Genomic DNA, 24,124 nt, shown 5'->3' with positions numbered 1-24,124 from the left:
TCATCGTTTCAATTTTTAGTACATTTTGATCGGAATTTATCCAACTTGTTGGTTTTCTTACTTTTTAATGTTACCGCAGTACTTGAAACCGCTGTTACCTAGTACCGGGTGTAATTTTTTTAAAGGAATTGCCAGGAGCTAACCGATAGCAAGAGACACGGTTTTAAAAACCGTACCGTATCATCACTTGCATTCACAATAGCTCACGGAAGCAGCAAATGTCCCCATTTAGAGCCACATGGGCTTTTTTTCATTTTGCATGGAGTGCGTGCAGGAGGAAGAAATAGGGAAAGGGAATTCGCGTGACACGACGAACAATGCGCCGACGTCAGCAAAGTTGGAAATTCTATCCCAGTTCATAGAAAGGATCTGCTACTCTATTCACATTTTCACAATCCTGCGGAACAATACGATATAGTCTAGAGCCCGAGATGTGCTGAAATTACAGCCTGGATATTCAGGTGTTCATAACGCAGGTGAAGCATTCGCATTTGTACTTTGTTATGTAGCGTCGCTTTTCTCCCACTTCGGGCTCATCGTGACGATACGAATGAGTGATGATTAATTTGCCTTCCTGATAGCGTAGTGGTAACACCGTCGCCTTGTAATGAAGGAGACCCAGGTTTAATTCCCGGTATAGGCATATAGTGATTCGGATCCCACTTTAAACAGTCCCGATTGGCCTATCTGTGCATATAGTAGACTTCAAAAACTCAAGATAAGTTAAAATCGCTGAAGAAACACTCACAAAAAAGATTCATGCCCAGGCCGGATCCCGAATCCGGGACCTTTTATGATGATATATAATGATCACTCAACGCTATTCCCCGGACCGGAAGCTGAAGCATTCGTTTGAAGTGAATATAAGATTTTGTTTTTTGTTATGTTACAACAAAATGCATACACAATACCATCTCCTTCACGAGGAATGTAAATTAACATTGCGGAATGGGAAAGAGGAACCCAACCGCTGAACGTGATTTTAAGGAACCAAAACACTTATATTTACACGTAGTCGACAAAATAAATAAATTCCAGTTAATTAAGTTAGAATTCCCACAAAAGTAACAGAGGTGAAAAATTGGACACTAAAAAGTGGAGAGTAAAATGCAGCAAGTATGTCAGAAGTTCTACCACTTAACCAAAAAGAAGAAATTATTCCGCTTAAATAATTTTCCTATTAACAAACACGATTTTTATGCGAGAGAAAATTGAACATAAATTTCGTGAGTTTTCACACTAAATTTCAAAGATTTCTCTTGATTCAGTGTTGCTGAAAGTGACATAATGTGAGGATGGTTATACACTTCAAGGCAATAATTGTTTAATATCTGAAAAACAAATCTCTCTCTTCCGCGCATCAACGCAGCCAATAGTATTTCCCAATGTTTTCTTGCAGTAAGTTGGAAGTTCCCTCACCTCACTGATTCTTGGAGCAGCTATTCAAAGTACTGTATTTTGTTGCTGTGAAAATTTAAGATTAATTTTAGGACCGTAGGTGTGTTCACAACAATGTTCATTTTCCATTCCACATTGGCCATTCGATCCTTCCCAACAACGCACAATACTACAGAATCTTTTATTGCCAAAATAACTAAATCCACGGATGCCCAAACTTTTCTATACATTGAGCCAGTATCCGCTTGACTGATGAAAGCGGGCCATACTTTCACAAAAGTATTTTTCCCCTGTCTTCACTCTTTTTCTCTTACTCATTCATTTTCTTTATAGAGTCAGATGCTTTCGTTTCTTTTCCCTCATTCTCTTTCATGTATTTTCTTTTTCTCATTCTCTTTTCTTCCTTTTTATCTCCCTCGGTCTTTTTCTTGTATTTTCCTTTCTATTATTCTCTTATTTTTTTTCCTTTCCTCTTCCATTTTCTATATTCTGTCATTATCTTGTTTCTTTTCCTTGTTATCTTTCTTGTATGTTCTTCTCTCTCATTCCTTTTCTTTCTCCCTTCCTCATTCATTTTCCTTTTACTATCATTATCTTGCCTTTCTTCTATTCCTCATTTTCTGTCTTGTATTTTCTTCTTTCTCATTTTCTTTCCTTCTTTTTCTCTTCTTCATTCATTTTCTTTTGTCATTTTCTTTCTCCTCATTCTCTTTGTTGTATTTTGTCCTTTCTCATTCTCTTTCCTCTTCGTCAATCTCATTCGTTCTCTTTCTTTTTCTTAATCCTCTAACTTCTTCCTCCTCATTCTCTTTTTGTTTCTTCTCATTTTCTATCATTCGTTTCTACCTCGTTCTCTTGCTTTCGTTTGATCCTTATTCTCTGCTCTTTTCCATTTCCTCTCTCAAAATTTCTAGACGGACAAAGGCGGGCCACACATAAAATATTGCACGCCTGATGTGGCCTTAGTTTGGGCCTGCCTGGTTTAAGTGATGCCCTAAAATTGCTACGAGACACGTTTTATCATATCCGAATATATAGACTAAACAAAGTTTTGAAAATATCTAACTTTGAAATATCAAAAACTGGGAGAAACTATTTGATTACTGTTCGGATCTATGGTCGTAGACACAAGAAAATATGGTAGGGCGGTACTTTTAGTGAGTTGCAATTTTGATATGAAACTATGTATTACTTCAAGACTATAGGGAAGTGCTTAGAGTATTGCATTGAACTTGAACTGAACAAATAAATAGGGAAGAATGGCAGATTTCAAGTCTTAATATAAATCCACAAAAGAAACACAAAGTAGAATGAAGATTGGTTACTTACAACTTTCTATCTTCATGGCACATTGCTGAGTGTCATGAGGGTAGCTCTTGAAATTCATGGCACAAGACAATATAAGAGTTAACCTGAAAATTGAAATATATATTGATGATTAATATACTTGGTTCAATGTAATGAATAAGTAAAAAGTGCATATAATACCACATAGATACAAATACAATATAAAGAGTGTCACAACCTTAAAAGTCAGTATGGAAGTAAATGGAGTATTTCCCTCTCCCTCTAATACATGAGTTTTGCCAATAGCTCTGTCCTTCTCTACCACAAAATTACAAAATGTTACAAAATTTACAAAATGTAAAAGTAAAAAAATTCAAACAGTGAAATCATTTTTTTTTTTTGCTCTATTTACTGCCGGCATTATATATCCTGTCATAAATTCATGTAATCTGAATTTTTCATAATTATGCAATTTTGAAAAACGCTTAATTTTTTTGTAGTAAATACTTCAAAAGCCATAAATATCAAACCGCTTGAACAACTTCGCCAGTTTTTTTTTCTACGGGATCTATGATGTTTGTAGATATGATACTCTTCACCTGAGTGAATTAATTTGCTTACGAGGACAGTTATATATATACACATTGGATATTTTGTATAAATCATCAGACCGTAACACGAAAAAGTTGGTTAGCGAGAAACTTTTTCGGTTTGTCGCGATACACATGCAGACCAAGCGATAAAAGTGTTGACCATTGTTTGAAGTTATTTTTAGAATGCATTGTTACTCCACAGCACGGTTATTTATTCCGCAATCGTAGTTTGTTTGTGCGGGCTGTCTCGCGTATGAAATTCATTGCGTGCCACCAAGGTTACAATTCAGTTGCAGGCAGGTATCCCGGTTCGTAAGAAGTGCAGTGTGCTTTATTTCCCGTAAAAAATGTATCTTAATGTTTGTTTTTGCATTTATTTAATTCTGTTTATGTAAAGGATATAACATTCAACGAAAGAAGTAACAATAGTTGCGTGTATTACACATATAATGCAAATGTTAAATGGTAAATAATTACGTCGAAATATAAACATTTACATACAAATCTTGAGGTAATTATCGTTTTTTTCCAAAATGCATCAAATACATAGATTTTGATGATTTCCTATACGATATTAAGGAAGTAAATTTGTCGCAATCATTAGCGATTAAAAGCGACTCGATTCGACTCCGTTTGTTGATCTGGCAACGCCGCGCTCCATTTAACCCATACGAACTTTTAAGGTTGAGACGCTCTATAGTCAGTTGATTAGCATTACTATTATTGACAAATTTGCTAGGATAAACATAAGTGAGAAATTTTGATGTTCTTTGATTTATTTTATAGGTCATTTCACGTTAAAAAAACACCGGGAAAATGGTCAAATTTTCCAACACCCCATTCGACTTTGATAAAAAAGATAAAAAAAAACCTGCAGCATTTGCACTCACAGTTCCGCTGATACTAAATTTATGTTTCTTCTCCAAAAATACAATTTTCTAAAACTTTCAGGATTTAGGAAAACAAGTTACACATTTCATATGCTTCGACATGACATACATAACTCGGGAAATACTTATATTGTGACTCATGTTGAGCACGGATCAAGGATTAAAAATTTTCAAAAATTTGAAATTGTCAAAATGTTCCCATTATCGACTTTATTTCATATTTTAATATTCTGCAGCTAGATGCCTCCTCAATACAATCCCAGAATTCGGTGTAGAAAATTTTCTTTCATTCTAAAATATACTTCTGCATAAACAGCGACAGTACCACTATCCAATGCGTTACGATAGGTGAAATTTTCAAAAAATTTAAAGACGGGAACACCCAACCAATAGCCACTATTTCCCCCTGCTGATTTTAATATGTGCTCTATTACTGACGTAGTGGCTGATTTACCCTTTGTTATTGTGACTCATATTACCGTCTGGTTATTAGCTATAGTCCGATTTTATTTTGCAGTCAAAGCTTCTTGTTAGTTTTACCATCCAGTGTGGTAAAATTGGCACCTCAGGACTTATATTCTACGTTCTCATTTCATGCCATTTCTATTATTCCCTTCTATGAATACAATTCCACTCTCTATACATAATTTTTGCGTTTGCTATTTGTTCATCATCATCATCGCATATATTTTTGCTCTACTCTTTCGTGTAGCATTAATGGTGGACAATACAGGACTTGAAAGTTGCACTATGTGATAATACTTGACATGTAATATTTACGAGTCTTAAATTATTTAACTGGGGTACAAAAATACACTCCTCACAAAATGTTTGGAATATTGTTATATTAGGCAATAGGTGCTTGGAATTCAACAACACATGGTATCTGTCGGCTGGACGTTCTCGTGCTTTCGCCGACATGTGCCACCCTGGCTATCACGTATCGCCCAGTCGTCATCGCCTTGTAATCAAGGGGTCCCGGGTTCGATTCCCGGTGGAGGCACATAGTGCTTCGGATCCCACTTTAAACTGCAGGTTCAGTCCTGATTAGCTTTATTGTGCATCAAGTATGCTTAAAACACCAATCAATCAAAACCTATCGCCTAATATAACAATATTACAAACGTGTGTACTTAGAACAACAATATTCCAAACTTTTTGTAAAGAGTGTATAATGGAAACATATATTTTCACTTTTTCTATCAATACTTTCATTTATAACAAAAAGTGTTTTTTTTTGTAAGAAAACAGTACGCGCTGCTGCAAACAGCTGGTAGCTCCATATGCCTTGCCGACTCCATACAATCATTTTTCCTCATTGGTCGAGCCGCTTGAGGGCTACTTGTGCAGAGGACTTATTTTCGTTTCCTCGCTCCACAGACCCCTGGGAAAGAGTATAGTCTTACCAGTGCTTTCCACCATTTTATTTTGAAGACGGACGTGGGGTATTGGTGCACGATTTTAAAGATATGAATAGGTAAGGCTCTTTGGAATGTAACTGTAAGGTGTGCCCAAATAACCCCTTTGGAAAGCAATAAGTAATAAGTTTTATGATGCCGCTAAATCGAAAGTTTGAGAGTTTTGTTATTTAGCGTTGCTTTTCTGTCACTTTTGGCTAATGAAGATGAGTGATGATATGATGAAATTAATGAAGGGACACACAAAGAAGACCAATGGCCAGACCGTGATTCGAACCCGGAACCCCTGGCGTCGTAGCGGGCTGTGATAACCACTCCACCACGGAGGCAGACACTAAATCTAAAGAGAATAACAAAGCCAACTATACGGGGTACAACGTTAAAACTGATACTTGGGGTTATAAAAATAAGAAAGAGATGATCAGAATTTAGATTAATTAGATTAGAATTTAATTAGTGTCTAAGTTTGAAATGGCCAGTGTCCATTATTTCACTTCGGGAGAAAGCCTGTATTCAAGTCAGGGAATGGAGAGAGAATTGGTAGATTCCCCTTTGAAACTCTCAAGCATTCTGTGGTTTAACACTAAAAGAGCTTAGGAGCCTGGCCTTTACATGTGCAACACAACACAGGATTTCTAAGAAACAAGGATAGCTAGAAGAGACTGGTTCTATGGATTTACCAAGAGAAACCCACCGGAAGATTTTTTTTTCTTTTCTAGATGCTGAGACTCGCGTGATGACTCCCTCCAGGATGTTTACTTTAATAAAGACTCCCCATTGGACGCTTTCAGCACTGAAAATGAAACCTGAAACATTTGTGGCGAGGCTGGTCGAGATAATGAAATGGGGCTTAGATGCGTTTCATCCGGGAATGGAATTACAAAGATTGCTCTGGGAGTGATTCACTGGAAGAATAGATTCGTCTCTTTTGCATTCCTAGAATTAGTAACACTTTAGCATTTTCTATACAGGACGATGTACTTTCATCTTCTCATTGGTTTTATCTGAACCTGACTTGATTCAAACCTCTAATAAACCATTTCTATCAGCGTCATGATATCGCATGGAGTTGCCCCACTCCTAAGCGCACAATAATCATCCTATACGACTAATTGCTGGTTTTCCAACTTGTTAAATTTGTGTCAAGAAAATTAGGTTTTAAAAAGGAAACCATTAGCTAATTGAAAGTGCAGTATACTCTGTCTCAGGAGTCTGTGGGGCAAGAGAATGAAAACAAATACTCTATGCAAGTAGTGACTCGAAGGGGCTCGGTCAATGAACGCGTGACTGGTAAGGTGAAACGCAACGGCAGCTATCAGCCGTTGCAAGAGCACATATTGTTTGCTTTCTCCCCTTCTCTACTGTTATGTGCAGCGTTGCTCCACAGACTTCTTGAATGAACTGCAGTTGAAGTTTGTATAAATACATGCTTAACTGTGAATAATTTAATTAACTTTAGGTGCGCACAATTTTTGTGAAAATATAAAACAACATGTGTATTATGTGGAACTTGCACGATTTTCTTGTTGGTAAAACATAATATATTATTCATACTTGCAACTGAAATACCGTAAAGAATTTATAGATTTATGTGAATCAATAAACTCTTAATAGGCAACTTAAGGTTTGTAAATTGTCAAGTTTTAATTTCAAGCAATATAAAAGTAATACTTACTTCACCATGTAAAGAATTGTCTTGTCCTTATATAACCAAATATAATGATTGGGAATTGTCATTTCTTGAAATGTGACTTTCTTAGCGTTTTTGAAAAACGAGTCCGGCCTCCACATGTACTTAAGCCACGTGACAGGAAGAAGTCTGTAATCTGACGTCATGTTGTCAGGTAGACGTAAACGGAAATCCTTCCAGCTTTGAGCAAAGAAAATATCTGCAGCGTAGGTCTGCAAAGAGAGAGAGAGAGAGAGAGAGAGAGAAATTTTAAGTCCATAAATTTTCGAAGTCATAAAACATTTAATAGAGTGATTCATTTAATATGGTCAAAATATTGGAACAGAGATATAAATAACAGTACACATATATATTACAATTACGTATGACATACAATATTTGGCATCCGTGTGATTTCCATGAATTCTATAGCGCCGTGCCCAAAATTTGCAAATATACTGTACATCATAAATTTGTATTGTGTTCGTGGCTATGAGCCTCTACAGCACTGCCTTGCAATCTAAAATGTTTAACAACACTCCAATCGCCCCGTTGATTTGACTTCCATTTTAAAAAAAAATTAACAACAAGACAAATGTAAAAAGACTCAGAGACATCTTGAAAAAATAATTCTCATTCTTTTGAGGACATAGTTAATTAGTCACGACGTTCTTTATCTAAAACGTTTTCTCATTATTTGCAGACATATATGAACTAATGGCCAAAAATTAAGGATAATTGGTTTTGGGACGCTTTATTCTATCGGAGTGGAACCAAATTATGCCAAATGTATAGAGTAGCACGCACAATGGCATCATACAGCCCTCCATCGTGATATCTTAACACTGCTGTTAACAATGAACATACAAACATCTAGAGCTAACCAACAATTAACACCACATGCCACATTATAGTTCCTGTGGTATTAAATTGTTTAATACACACTGTGACAATTACGAACAGGAAGGCATGCAATACAGCGTACTGGTATACTCTTCACAAGAATGACCAGCTGTTCTTGCGGTATGGTATCCACTCTTCCATCAACGAAGTTCTCAGCTCTTTAAGAGTCCGTGGAGGTGGCTGACGCCCCGTCAACACGTCGCTCAAGTGCGTCTCATGTATGCTAAATATGATTTAAATCCAGGGAACAGTTTGGCCATTTCAAGTGCTGATATCTTCTGTTTCCAGTTATTCATCCACGATGGCAGATATATGTGGGCAAGTGTTGTCATCCATCAGTAGGAATTCTGGTCCCACTATACCGCCGAACAATAGAACATATTGTTGCAGAATGACCCCCGGACATCTTTGACCTCTTTCGAATACATGATACGTGCACCCAATATCCTGCCACCCTATATCTTGACAGCACTACCTCTGTAATGGTACATTTTAATGTTATTGGCAAGATTGTGTTCATTACCAGTTTCTATCCAAATAAAGTCGTGTATCAATTCAAAATATGCCTAGACTTGTCTGAAAAAAGCTCCATTGTTCCTGCGTCCAAACAACATGTCCCGTGTACTAGGCTAGACAGATGCTTCTGTTTTGTCGAAGGATTTCGGGCATAAAAAGCTCGCTCGTGTACACATTTGTACACTTTGTCTCGGGAATCTGTAGAGCAAGGCTACGCATAACTCATAGAAGAGATAGAAAACGAGTGGGTGGAACAAAGCAGTGCGAGCTGCTGCAAACGACTGGTAGCTGCAGCCATGCATTCCCCTCCATGCGCTCCCCTTCCCTCTCACGCGTTCACTGGTCGAGCCCTCTCGAGTCCTACTTGCACACATGACTTGTTCTCGTTGGCTTGCTCCAGAGATTCCCGGGATAGTGTGTAGATGTTTCGATTAGAAAAAGTTGTCTCTGTGGCTGTTGCAAGGTCTCAAGCAAGAGCCCCAGCTGTACTCCGCCGTTGACGTTTGACAGAACCAAAACATTAGTCTTCGTGCGCTCTTGCAGCCTTCGTGCGTCCACCGGCAGGCATTGCATTTAACTCATGTCAGGAATTATCCTCAATTTTTGGACATCTTTGTGTGTGTTCATCAAGTATACGTAAGTGTATGCAAGTATGCACAAGGCACACTGTATTCCTTTCTTCATTGGTATTATGAAACCAATGTATACTTACGCAAATTGTGACGTCACTCCGCTGTGAAAGAATACACTTGCTTATTAAGGTTTGTTTTCAATTGGCGTACAAAGCAGTAGAAAATAATTGGTCTCCTTTTTTAAAAAAAAATAGGGGGGAGCAAAGTAGGGCCAACAAAAACTAGAAGGGGTGACTTTTTTCGAAAGATGCTAAAATATCAGTCTTTATTTAACAAAATACATCCTGGACACTCATTATTGTTGATGAGGTTTTGGCACCTCAGTATGATCCTTTGTGAGTTGTGTGTTGTGTGCCCTGTTCATATGCGTTTGTGTTTTTCCCATCATCTGTTTTACCTAGTCACCAGGCTTCCTGGTCGTGGCAGAAGGGAACATACCATGAAATAAATAAAGGCAGAAATTAGAGTCTGTTGGCATACTTACCTCGAAACTATATACGCATTTCTAGTTTCATCTATGTAATTAGATATAAAATGGAAGTACTTGATGTTTTCCATTACTGTTTCGTTTCTAGTCGTTCTATCTTCATCTATTGCAGTAGAAACTAAAGACCATTCTGCACCATTTGTGTGTGTGTGTGTGTGTGTTTGTGTTTGTGTTTGTGTTTGTGTTTGTGTATGAGAGATAGAGAGAGAGGCATATTCGAAAAAAAAAAAAGAGATTTCGGATCTTCGAAGTTTTGTGCAGAATTTACCAAAAATATCCTACCCCAGAATTTGAATAGAGGAGACCTCTGCTTTGAATGTACCCATAATGAAAATGACAATGGCACGGAAAGTGACAAGAAGTCTTGACAATTTGTGGAATGCCCGACACATTTCGAGAGAATCACTCCATTTGACATTGATCTTTGTTGGCACCGATCCAAGTGTTCCGGTTTCGATTCTCGCGGCGGAATTGCGTCATTTGCAAAGCATGACGGCGAGAAAGATGCGTTCACATTTCGGGACTTACCCCGCAGCGATGAAAAAAAGATGAGGGGGTGCTGGAAGAAGGATTGAAGATGGAGACCAGCTTCCGTTTATTAAAATTCAGTACGTTAAAGTGGCGCCAAAATGAAGAGCGTTCACTTCATCTTTTAATTTTTTTACTTCCCAATTTGGCAAAGTCCTCTCATAAATATTTACTCAAAACTTGCCTCAATTATTATTTGTTGCCGATAAATGAATTTTCATTGGCCATAAAACAAATTGGATCGTAGCCATGATACCGGATAGAAAATCTGAAAACGACTGATTGGTGCTAAATACACAAAAAGGGTTCCATCTTTATTTTCTTAGTTTTCATGGATGTTTTACCTCCTTAGGTTAATCGTGCCGATGGGAATGAATGAGAATTTGTATGAAATGTACGAAAGATGAACCGTCAAGAAATACAAACGATTTACTCAGGATTTAAATTTATGTTTCGTATCTCAAATTGGGACATCAAGAGCAAAAAAATGCCTTTATAACTAATATATACTTTGAATTTTAAGATACTTTGAATTTTATGAAACGAATTTTGCACTGGAATTTTCAGAGTGTTTAGAATAATCAGTTAATTTTGCTGTCGGTAAAATGTATTTGGAATTTTCCAGTCTTGATGTGAATCCTTCCTATCTACATTTATGGTCGAACGTAATAGAAAATTAGGGATTTTTTTTTTTCGGGTAACAATGCGATCCGTCACTCTCGTGTTCGTTATCCATGAACACAAAAAAGCCACAATTGCCGATTACGATGGAAAGGGGGAAAACTTGCACACACGAACATAAATTACGACTGGATAACATGCCGTAACTCCCACTTGTCCAGATCTGTCCACGCAACCAATGTTTGCTAATGGGAAGCAGTGTTGCCAAGCACTTAACGAAGAAACAACAAATTAACAGGCGATCGTGAGATTCATGCCACTCCCAAATGGGCCGTATCTGCTGCATGACGACACTTTCACGAATCACTGCCTGCCATGTCAAGTAACACTGTTCAACAATGAAATTTTTACAGAAAGGAAAATGCCCAATCTTTATAGATTTTGGTACGCTGAATTCGAAAATGACAATAGTTTTTGTTTTTTAGCTCCCGTTTTTGAGATAAAGTAAAAAAAAGCAATCTTAGAGATTTTGGTACGCAATAGGAGGGCTGAAAATTATATTCAACTTGTGAATGACCTTATATGTGCCTATGAGAAACTGAAATGCAACATGTCACTCAAAATGCACTTCATTCACTCACATATCGACGTTTTTCCTGAAGATTGTGGGACGTTTAGTGATGAACATGGTGAGAGGTTCCACCAAGAAATCTCTGTAATGGAACATCGATACCAAGGAAGATTCAGTGCTTCAATGTTGGCAGATTTCTGCTGGACTTTGCAAAAAGACTCTCATCTTCCCCATAAGCGTTGTAAACAAGGTAGCTGTTAATAGTGTATCTTTAATTTAACTAAATTGACTAGCATTTCATGTACTTGGTCTAAAGCACTTTGATTTATTTTTTCACATGATTTGTGAATAGGTTACATTTTACTAGTTTGCATTGTTAGTTTGCATTGTAAAAACTAGTATGACAAAAATGATGTGATATATGGAATCAGCAAGCTTGTCATTCAAAAATTTTGAATAGAATATGAAAAATATATGTATCAGTATTTCAGTAGCAATATAAACTTCAACACCCTGTATCTTAAAAACTAGAGCCATTCGAGAAAAACGAACTCCATATTTGTGATCAGTGCACCGAATTAACCCCAAAACCACTGTCAATTGTTTGGTAAGTAAATGTGTGTTAGGCAGTGCTACGCTTGTTAGACTATGGCCCATTATAATATGCGAAGAACATAAAAGTTTCAATAACTTCCAAACCTGAGCTAATTTAGATTTTTAATTGTCATTTTCAACTTCAGCACACTCAAATCTATATATATCAGCTATTTTGGCCTCTGTAAAAAACAAAAAGTTAAAATTTGTTGTCTAGTGTAATCACAGCAGGGAAGTGCGAAATGTCCAAAATAACACCACACTTGTTGTCAAAGTGATGTAATCACTTGGATAGAAATAGATAAGGTGACTTATAACGTAACTATTCTGCCGAATGGAACGCTACACGGGACAGTCAGTGAATTTTGTAACTGATAACTTAATGGATGAAGCATGTTGATGTTTCTTTCTCATAAAATCGTGTTCAAATTAAGCAGTCTTAATAATTTTTATTCTTGCTAATGAAGATGTAATATTTGTGTGTTAAGTCCACAGTGGTGGATAATAAGTACAGTGAGACCAATGAGTATTACCGTGCAAATTGTCCATCACCATGTTCATGCACTTTATTTGACCCAAGAAGAGCTTCAAGAATTAAAAGGAAACTCAAAACAAGCTGTTGACAACTTCTGCACCAGCATACATAAAAATTCATCGCTTAAAAACACATAGGATGTAAGAGAAAATTAATGACAATAGTCATGGACAATTTGCACGGTAATTCTCATGGATCCTATTGTACCGGTCCAAATCAATATGTACCTTCACCGAGAAGAGAACACGGAACCCCTTGATAGCGGATACGCATGTAGTTGGTCTAGGGTTCACACATCTTTCGAAGGGTATTAAAACACAATTCTTCATTATATTTATAATCAAACATACCATTATTTGTGTTACGAAAACTTTCGTTTCTTTTATACATTTTGCCAGTGCCATCTAGCGAGTGAAAGTATAACATCAACATCATAATGTATCCACATTTCACTTCATAACACTGTATTTCGGTTTTATTTCATTTTGTCATTATTGTTTATGTTTAATGAGTATCTCTATTGCAAGGACGTATTTAGGGGGCTCTAGTGGGTCCGGACCCTCCCGAAAGATTTATCAAGTACTAAAATTAAATAATGAAAAATATATTCTTTTAGCCTTTGTTGTATAATTTCCTCTGAACTTATTGGAAGACAAGGATTATATTTTATATATATATACACTTCTTTTTATGTAAATTATTCCGATCTTAACTACAGGTTAGCTATGTAATGAATATGTGCGTTATATCTCTATTCTTGTACAGTCTTTTTACCCATTCGTGTATCCTAATAATAATATAATATTAATTTATGTATTGTAATTAGTATTAATTTCATTTAATATAATTATTTTAATTTAAACATTATTATTATTATTGTTATTATCATTATTATTATTATTCCTGAGACACTTGGTTCGGTCCCCCCAAAAACATATTTCTAGATACGTTCTGATTTGGTTATGCTACGGAAATAAAACGAGTTCTATCCTTGAGAAATGCCATGAAATATGCCATAACATCTGAAAAGCCATAAGATTTTTCACTTTACATGGTAGCATGTTGGTCATGGCACAAATGTTAAGAAAAATGCTTTCGTCTAAATCAGGATTAACGCTAACAGAATTGACTCGATTTGAGTCTCGATTGTCTTTTACCGTTGAGTAAGGCTAAATCGAAATTTTCTGATTCTAAGAAAAAAAATATGAATCAGTAAATAACAGGTAAATAAGTTTATAAGCGCTGCTTCAATAAAATTATTGTTTCAATTGCAGGATAAAGTATGAAAGAGTATACATAACGAAAATATTATGATCATTTTCTAATATCCAAAACACATCCTATTTATGTCCCTTGCTGGTTATCCAGTTCTAGCTATGTTTTGGATATCCAGAATTGGATGTGTTTTCGATATCTCTTTCTGGACAAGATATAGCTAGATTTGGATATCCAACTGGATATCCAGTAGACGTCCAATTGATATTCAAAATTGGATATCCCCGAAATGGATATCTAATGGATATCCATAATATCCATGGATCTGATCTGAACATTGTGGATATCCAATAGATATTTTTCGGAGATTTGTGTTGTATGGGATGTGAACTTGAAACTACCATGTTGGGGTCTTCTTTGTAGATCATCAGTTGTAGTTGATTCATGTTGAATTGTTTGAACATTTGCTCACTGTATTTGTTGTGTGTGTGCTGGAAGAAATGTTACGGTACTCTTCTACTTAGTTTGTTATTGTGTTCATCACAAGACCATAGGGGCGTCAGCAGGAAGAGTCAAGGGTGTCAGTTGATTCCCTTTGGAATAAGGAAAAATTGCCTATTTCCCCTTCATCCCTCCCTTCTATTAGTAACTCTTTTGTCTATCTTGTATCTCCATTCTAGCTTTCGATCTTTTCTAAGTTTTAGTACTTATAAGTTCGTGTTTACTTCTTCTCTTTTTGACCATTTCTTTTGCTGTCCCTCCCATTTGCTGACAGTTCATTTTCCTTCTCTCCGTCGATATTCTGCAACTCCTTTTCCTTCTCCCCTCTCTCTTTATCTCTCTACGCGTCTTCTAAATTTATATTTTTTCTCGTTTTTCTAATTTCCTTTTTCTTACTCTCTCTCTCTTTTTATCTCTCCTATCTCTCCCCTTTCTCTCTCTGGCCCACATTTATTTCACTCTCAATCTCTCTCTCTCTCTCGTTTTCCATTTCTCCATGTCTTACTCTTCTCTATCTCATCTTACTTCTATCTCTCTTTCGCTTCTTTATATACAAGGTAGAATCAAAAAGTAAGGTAACAAGTGCCCTGAAAATGTACAACGATATGCTAGTAACTGTTTTGTTTTTTTGTGTGTTGTAGGTATTGATGGATAGTATCCCTGGTGACCGCTAGAGAGCAACACGGTGACACAGTTGCAGAGAATCGCAGTTCGAAGATGGCAGGGTTACTGGAAACATGATCAAATGTGGAAGTGCGAAGTGTGATCAGGTTTTTGCATGCGAAGGGGAAGAAACCAGCCGAGATCCATCGGGAACTTGTGGAGGTGTATGGAAACAACGTGTTATCCAGGAAACAAGTGTGGTGTTGGTGTAAGGAGTTTGAAAATGGTAGGACTGACATTAATGATGATCAGCGAAGTGGCAGACCGTCAACTTCAGCTACCGACAAGAACATTTGTTAGGTGGAAGGAATGATTAGGGAGGATAGACGAATCACACTGTCACACATTGCAGATGCACTGAACATTTCGTATGGTTCTGTGCACAGTATTGTGCACAACACGCTTGGCTACCGCAAAGTGTGTGCACATTGGGTACCAAGAAATCTCACTGATTATGACAAAGGCAGACGAAAGGCAAGAGTCTGAAGAAAAACCTGATCCGTTATCAACAAGAAGGGTCGTCATTTCTGTATCGCATCATTACAGGTGATGAGACACCTGTGCCATTGTGGACACCGGAATCCAAACGTTCCTCCATGATGTGGAAACATCCATCATCGCCCCCATCCAAAAAGTTTCAAACAGTAACATGTGCAAGGAAAACAATGGCCACGATCTTTTGGGCCCACCTTGGTGTGATTCACCTGGAATTCCTTCCACGTGGTACCACTGCCAATGCTGTGACCTACTGCCAGACATTGGACAGATTGAGAGAGGCCATACGTCGGAAACGACCTGGAGCACTCAGGGAGGGTGTATTGTTGTTACACGACAACGCTCGACCTCACACAGCGCAGCTCACCCGTGACCATGTCACACGTTTCCACTGGGAGGTTTTGGAACACCCCGCATACAGCCCTGATCTTGCACCCAGCGATTTCCATCTGTTCGGACCAATGAAGAAGCATCTTCGAGGACGACGCTTCAACACAGTGCAAGAGGCACAGGATGCAGTGAAAACCTGGTTGGACAGCCGTGACACTGATTTATTCACTCGTGGCATTGATGCATTGGTCACCCGCTGGAACACGTGCTTAGACAAATATAGTGACTATGTGGAATGTTAGTGCAGTGTCATGTATACCCTGTCACAGTTTAGGCAACCACGACATAAAGGTTTCTGTGGAAAAAAACTTGTTACCTTACTTTTTGATTCTACCTTGTATTTCTCTCTCTTCCTCTCGCTTCCCTATTTCTTTCTTTCTCTTCCTCTGCTCGCGCAAAGTGTGTGTTGTCCTGCTTTTCTATTTCTCATTCTTTATCTGTCTCTTACTTACGTATCCCTTTCCCTTCTCTGTACATCCTTTGATTCTCTTCCTTTCTCTCATTCTGTACAGCTTCTTTCATTTTCTATTTTTTCTTCTTTAAAACACTTCCGACGACATGTAAACATGGTGTCGATGTATCTAATGACACCCTCAACAATAAACCAGAAGTGTATTTTGTTCAAGTTCTGATTTCATTTTTTTTGATCGATTTGCCTCATTTCACACGGCTTTCTACCATTGGATGAGAATGAATGTTGATTACTCTAGTCGATGAAGGGAATCACATGCATATATAAACAGGGCAAAAACCTGAAGAACTGACTGTGGCACCAGGCACCAGAACCTCGTTTTCATGCAAGAATGCAATTTGAAGAGTGTTTGTGGAAGAAAGTTTGACCTTTAAGCAGGGTGCAAAATCATTGAAAACTGGTGGGGGGTGGGAGAATGATCTTAATCTACAAAGCCCCTCCCCCCACAAACATACATTTAATTATACAGATACACATATTTATAATGTTATTAAAATTAAAAATAAATTACTAAATTAAAAATATATTATTATTATTATTATTAATTACATAGAAAGAAATTAACTTGTTACTTTTATATATATCAGGTATCATAAAGTAGCAAACTAATTCCTTTACTAACTGGTTAAAGATGTTAAGAAATTATGAAATAGTTGAAGTGGTTTTATTATGTATAAATTTTTATTTAGTTTTTGCTTGATGTTAATATAAATCATGGATTTCATAGTTATTTTTGTCTTGCATTCTTCTTTTACTTTTATTGTGCGTATTAATGTAGATTTGTTAATGATCTTTTGAGAGAGAGAAAGCATTCCTTCAACACTCACAACCCCAATATGTGTGTGTGTTTTCGATATTATTCTTAGTAAAGTATATTCGAAATTAAAAGTAATTGCTTATCTTATGTTCGTTAAAACAAAAACCTTCCCCCGAGGAAATTTTTGTTGGGGGAGATTTTTGATGCCAAGACTGTTAGTGGGGGGAAATCCCCCCTCATCCCTCCAGGATTTCGCACCCTGAAGAACATCACCCTCTTACACCCCTGCACGTGTATTGGATCATCAAAGTTTGTTTGAATTCCTCTTTATGCTCAGATAGGAAAATAGAGACTGGATGTGCAATGTGCCTCCATCGGGAATCGAACCCGGGACCTCCCTGGATCACAAGGCGACAGCGTTACCACTACGCCATTGGAAAGGACCGTGTGAGAGTCGTGAGTGTGTACATGTGTTAATATTGCGATCACGTGAATATTATGTCAGGCTTCTCAAAGAACACTGTGCATTTAAATGAAAGACAAAAGAGATAAAACTTAATTCATCTGAATATCTTGGTTGCTTGAATACGTACGATCTTTAAGAGATATTTCTCCAATTGGCCATGCACAGCAGATTCCCAGGTGAATATTGCGAAGCCAAGCAGAGTTCGACTGTCGACAAGCGGAATGACTAATAGCTCCGACTCTCCCAAAGGATATTTGTTAATTAATCCTGTTGCTGGCTAGCCGATTGTAACTAAGCAGTTAGTTGGCTCCATTTGATCTGATATCCTCTACTTGACACAGGCAACAATTTGTAACGTTAATCAATTTAATAAGATTAAGGAGACCACCAGGAATTTCAAGCTCTAATTCAAGGAGACTATAATCGTTGAATCCATTTTGAAATTTTGTCTTATGTGATTAAGAACAGGTTCTATGAAGTTATCTTGCTAGTTTCTAACAGCCGTAAATGTTATGGAAAACCAACAAAACGTCAATGAAAAAGCTTAAATTACCTGAATTTACATCGTGCCTAAATTAATAGGTAAAAGGAATTTTCAAATTACAGGAATAAGACCTATCAATTTGTAGACATTTTCTGAAAAACTACTTATTTAGAATATGTATCACATGTAGAACATTTTTTAAGCCCCGCTTGCTAACTTAGGTTTATATTTTATACATGAAATAATTAAAATAACGAAAATATGAGTGCACAGACATCCCATACCTATATTACATTCGTCGTAATTAACGTTGCTTCTCTACTTCTTGCTGTATTCGCTATCTTGAGGATGAATTGTGGGACAAAATAGTGATACATTAAAACCTCACTTATTTTTCAGTGATAAGAAAGATTATATATATTACACAAGGGAGTGAGAGTGAGGGAGGGGGAGGTCGGAATTTCAATCTCCCCAATATTCACGAATAGTACAAAAACTAAAGCATGTAAAATTTGAGATCCCGGACAGCAGGAACATTTCGAATGGTTCTGCATTGAAAGTATTTAAGTGTTAAATATTGCTTGTTAAGGTCAGTCATTTATACTAAAAATGCACAAGCAATCACTTAGGGGAGAAAATGTGTGAACATCAGTTTGTATATATTATGCAGTTTCGTTGAAATTCAAGTTTCATGATGAAACTTCATTATAAATGCATATACGTTGGCCTCTGGATCTACGTGTAGAAATACAAAAATTAACATGAGACACGGTGTGCATGTGTGTGTGTGTGTGTGTTTTGAGTGTTTGTGTGCGCGAGTGTGATCGCATTTTCTATGAAAATGATTATCAAGTTTCATAAATTTTCAGTAACTGTGAGAGAGTGTCCACATTGGCAAGACCCACCCTTAGAAGTAACACGCAGAGAATTTTTTTTTCAATCTGAAAACTTCCTTCCTAAAAATATACTTATGGACTACGTTATAATTGTATCTTTTTGTAGTATTGTAATAGTTATTCCACTTAATATCCTAATTTTTAGAAACATTTAGTTTATATATTAATACAATTCCGCACTTTACAGTGTGTTCTTATTGTGAAAACAGTATTGCTAGTTCGAATTTCGAAGACCTTTTGAGAAATTTGTATCTTGTACTAATTTATGCTGTGAGATAAGAAAGTCATAAAATTAGTTCGAATCCCGGCAAGGATGTTGTTCCTTATGAGTGTCCCATCGATTTCATCATTTCATCACTCATCCTCACCTTCGCGATTAGCCAAAAGCGGCAGAAATGCGAAGCAAAACGAACCAAACAATCAATGGAATCAAGAAAATCATATTTGTTCACCATGTCGAAGGAGATTACTATTGTTACTTAGACTTGGCATGACTCTCTGAACTTTGCATTGTTGTCGAGAGGGCTTTGAGAGAATGAACACTGCTGTTTCTTGTTACAGAGCGTTCGCTAAAGCAAAGTTTTGCTGTTTGCGAAAGCCGGACGTTTCCTCTAAGTGAAATATGTATTGTTTGGAAAACGTCCTTGTTTACTGACTTAACAAACAAACTTGTCATTCTCTGGATTGGTTGGGCACCAAACAAGATGCTATTGTATTCTCCTACAATGAGACAAGAATGAACACAAGATTAAACAACTTCCACGACAAGTTTCATAGAAAATCGCTTCCTTCCGTAATCTCGTCTTACAAGTAGCAATTTTCACATTTGAAATCCTCCAAACTTCTTTATACAAGATTATATTTTTTATTACATGAACACACTTTACGATTTTATAGTGATCATCAGCAATACAAATTTAATGGCCGACTTCCACACAAGAGATCCACGAGAATTACAGAGTTTTTTTCCCTCTTCACAGTTCTGCTGTCCAAGCTAACCTGGGCGCTACCCAACTTTTATGGGACAGGTTCCTGGATTTGAAGTTGAAAGAAGATTGATGATGATTACACCATTTTTATTTACAACCAAAATATACTGAGTCTAAAGCATTATCTCTACGCTACTTCATTTAATCCATCCAGAACATGAAATCGATGTTTTGCGATGTAAATGCGAGATATGGCAAATGATAACCTAAACCGAACGCTCTTATTTTCTGCCTACATTGTAGCTTTCCCAACTGATACCAGTGCGCTAAAATAAATACTTTATTGTACAGGGTCAACGAAGTTAGTAATAAGTTGTGTTTTATACAGCTTATATTGATACACTTGTATGTTGAATTGTAATTTCTGCAAATATGCTGTATAAAGAAACAAACTGCCGGAGTACTAATTGAGGCGAGTGTACATCACACGAAAGCTTTACGGCATAAGTTATGAAATAACACAGAGTTCTATGCTGTATTCTCCTTCTGTGTTCAGAAAAGAGAAAACTATATGCAAAAAATTCTGGATCAGTAAAGTATGAGCCAGATTTTAATATACAACATTTAAAGTCAAAGTTCGTTTTAAGTCAATGTTATGCACTGATAAACTGATCGGGACTGTGATAGAGTTTAAGCTGGAATCCGAACAGCTGTGTTCCTTCGTGTCATTAACCCTTAAGTACTATTGACTCTCTGAGGATGGGCTGAATTTATCTTTTACTTTTTTTCTCGCACCCCTCCAACCACATGTGGACGCTTCTCTATACTTTTCATTTGGAATGCTGGCTACACGCTGTCAAGATCACGAGGTTTTGCCTTTGTTTTGTTTTTTCAAGTCTTATTGAATTTTAATTTCAGCGAGCGGTCTGACAGACGTATCATAGTGCTTACGTTTGTTTTTTGCTACTTTGTGTTTCAAATAGCTCATAACTCATTTTCAATTTCATCAAAATATTACATATTACTTTGTACTACCTTTCTTCTGACAACATAAAAACGTAGAAAGTTTAAGAATTTGGAATTTAAAGTAAATAAAGGAGCCATTGTTGCAATTTTTGACTGATTTTCTTCCTCTTTGCATAAATTACGTTACGTTTCTTTAACTAAACAATAATAATTGAAAACTTCTTCACAATATCCTTCTATAACCATGTCAAGTCACGTAAAACGTGTCAGAAATTGAAAATAGCAAAAGAGCTAGTTCACAGTTCAAAATTAAAACAGACCTCTCCATAGAAGTTATGTTATTATCAACGTCCATAGTAGTTAAGGATTAAGGTAAGATACATAAATGGGTAAAAAAGTAAAGCCAAAATATCAAGGTCCATGACACTGGTTATTTGATATGTAATGCACCGTAACTTAATAGTTACCAGGAGTGGGCAAATGTTTAGTAGGTAGATGAAATGTCATTGCTCTCGTTCGTGTAGCGAAGCTAAATTGTACTTTACTCACCGTCGAAGATCTAATCTGCTGGCAATTCGAGTTTAACTTGATAAAACTGTTAGAGATCTTGTCTCTGCACTAAATTAATGAAACTCGTCCATCATGGAAATTCCTAGTCTACCATAGTACAGAAAGCAAAAGGATAAGGGCTGCAATATACGAGATCCTGCAGATCAAACTCTCGTATATATAAAACAATAGGGAACAAAATAATACAATACGAGTATAGAGGGAGAAGGGGAGGCAGAGAGCGAGAGATAGGAACGGATGGATACATAGGACAGGGAGATAGAGAGAGAGAGAGCGTGAAGAGGGAAAAGTCGAGAGAGAAAGAGAGAGACTGAAAATCGATATATCTTTACTGTCTCCCAGATGCGACTACAGCAACAGCTTCCGAGAATGTTGAGGCAAGCACGCGTTCTCATGTCAAGCATCATTAATTCGTGATTTTACTGCTATCTTATATTCTCGGGGCTATTTAACATTGAGTTTTCTCTACCAGTTGGCTAACCGCATCGATTGGGGCTAGAGAACAAAGCAACCAAGGCTTAAAGGATATGAAACGAATCTTCGTCGCTGTTCGTTAAAGATATCAGAAGCATTCCGGCATCTTCCGGAGGAAAAGCTGCAAGTCTGCTTAACGAATTGAGCTGAACTGTTAAGATACCGTAATCTGAATACACTTGATAAAAACACTAATATGAAGATACAGTACCCTATTTGACTTCAGTTTCCGCATTTTTCAAATAAATTAAAAGTTGTTGAATAGATTCTCTTGAGCTATAGACCATGTGAGTTCTGGAAGGATTTCCAAGCTTTCGGGAGCTAAAGTCACTCTCATCTTCATGGCAGAGTCAAGGTACCATGGTAGAGTGACATTACTCTGGAAAGCTTGAAAATCCTTCCAGAACTCACCTGGTCGATAGCCCTAGAGAATCAATTCATCATTCGTCGCTAGGAAAGCTTCAATACTTACTTCAAATTGAAAGCTGTTCGTTACCCTTGCACATTAGCATAAGGCACATGCGGATCTTAGATACACGGCTCCATACAGTCGATTGGATACAGCAAAATTACTATCACCTCCAATCATCTGGCAAATCATTCACGTCTTAAACTTTAACCATTCTTATCTGATATATCAGTTACAATCAGAAATTTGGTTAAATTCCGATTAGAATGTATTAGAAATTAAAAAGTTGACAAATATTCTTCAAGATGATCTGCAGTCTTCTACAGCCGGTGATATACTTCACGGCGTTCAACAACAGAGCAGGTAATGAGTAAGGGAGGTTGCCTGTATTAAGGGGTGGAGTTACAGGTAGAAGCTACCGGAACAGTTCAGAGAAATCCCTCCACAGACAGGCAACGTTGAAGGGATGCGTCTTTCTTGCAAGCAGACTTGAATGTGTTGGTTTTATGTTCACCAATGTCAGGTAATGTCAGTAATTAGGTTACTAATACTTATGGGTGGAATAGTGCAAAATATAGAATTTTCCTGTGATCTTAGAGATTAAACTTGCAAAAAATAGTATGAAGCTGAAAATCAGGGTAAAAATTAATTTGGACCTTCATGAATAACATACTAAAAATACCCAAACATCCTTCGTCTGTGTCAACCCAAACTGGCGAAATCAAAATGGTGATAGTAAAACTGCACCTGCCGTTTATATGTGGTAATATAATAGTTGCGGTTACACTTAGAAACTTGCAATCAACAGAAATCGAGAGAGATATCTTCATAGAATGCAATACCAACAAAGAAATGTACATATACTTTAACTTTTCTATTATAGAAGAAAAATGTTAGCCTATAAATTAGATTTCTTTAAGATAGGGAACCTGGCGATTAAATGAAGTTTTGCCTCATATCTGCATTTGCTTCTGATATTTAGAAATGTGGCTGCATCAATAAAAAAATATCCCCCTCCCCGTCTACATACAGATAACACTCAATTGCTCTAGCTCAGTAACATTACATTAGAGTTTTGGCCAATAACTATTTAAGTAAAAGCAACATTTAATTCATTTCAATTAATGGGCCTCTCCGATGGCGCAGTGGTAGCGTCATCGCCTTGTAATCAAGGGGTCCCGGTTTCGATAATCGGCAGAGGTACATTGTGGCTCGGATCCCACTTTAAACTGTAGGTCCAGTCCCGATTAGCCTTACTGTGCATAAAGTGGACTTAAAACACCAATTCAATCAATTAATTTTAATGGACTTATCTCTGATTCTTTTCGTGTTATTATTGAGGATGCTTGAATCGAAACCTTGCTTCTGAGAAAGATTCAAGTATAATAAAGATTGTCCCATGCCAATTGTATGGTGCCAAGACGACACCAAGGAGATATGAAAGTTGGACTTAACACATTATTGATTTCCGCCATACTGGAAATGGTGTGATAAATATTGACTGGGTGAAAAATAACCAATACAGTTTTTGTAAATGTATTATACTTTACTTATGTTAACAGTGAAGTTGTACGTTAAGTAGATGGTGGTGGGAGAAATGCATTCTATTTTTTCAGTAACATCAAATTGTACATGTTCCTTGAAATTCTCATAGGCCTTACCTCTGTGGACAAACTGATATTGCACTCACTGCACTAAATTTAACCCTCACTATCTAGGAACTTAATTCATGTTGTTTTGCTGTCTAGCAAGTTGCACGTAAAGTAAGCAAGCGGGAGTTCGTGTTACTACTTAC

At 36.9% G+C, this 24,124-nt stretch overlaps 1 protein-coding gene across 1 annotated transcript in view; it reads right to left on the bottom strand.

Annotated features, from left to right (window-relative positions):
* Positions 1-24,124, bottom strand: part of LOC145981007 (glycine receptor subunit alpha-2-like) — a 653,123-nt gene that overhangs the window by 217,502 nt on the left and 411,497 nt on the right. Inside the window, exons 4-5 of the mRNA XM_083114106.1 lie at positions 7,262-7,488; positions 2,728-2,810 (exon numbers count right to left, since the gene is read on the bottom strand). Of these exons, the coding sequence (XP_082970232.1) occupies positions 2,728-2,810; positions 7,262-7,488 (310 nt within the window). The remainder of the gene's footprint in view (positions 1-2,727; positions 2,811-7,261; positions 7,489-24,124) is intronic.

This window comes from Lepisma saccharinum, chromosome 2 (genome assembly GCF_977018435.1).
Source record: "Lepisma saccharinum chromosome 2, izLepSacc3.1, whole genome shotgun sequence".
Classification (NCBI taxonomy): domain Eukaryota; kingdom Metazoa; phylum Arthropoda; class Insecta; order Zygentoma; family Lepismatidae; genus Lepisma; species Lepisma saccharinum.
The sequence above is the reverse complement of the archived record's forward strand: the minus strand, read 5'-3'. Positions and strand labels throughout refer to the sequence as shown.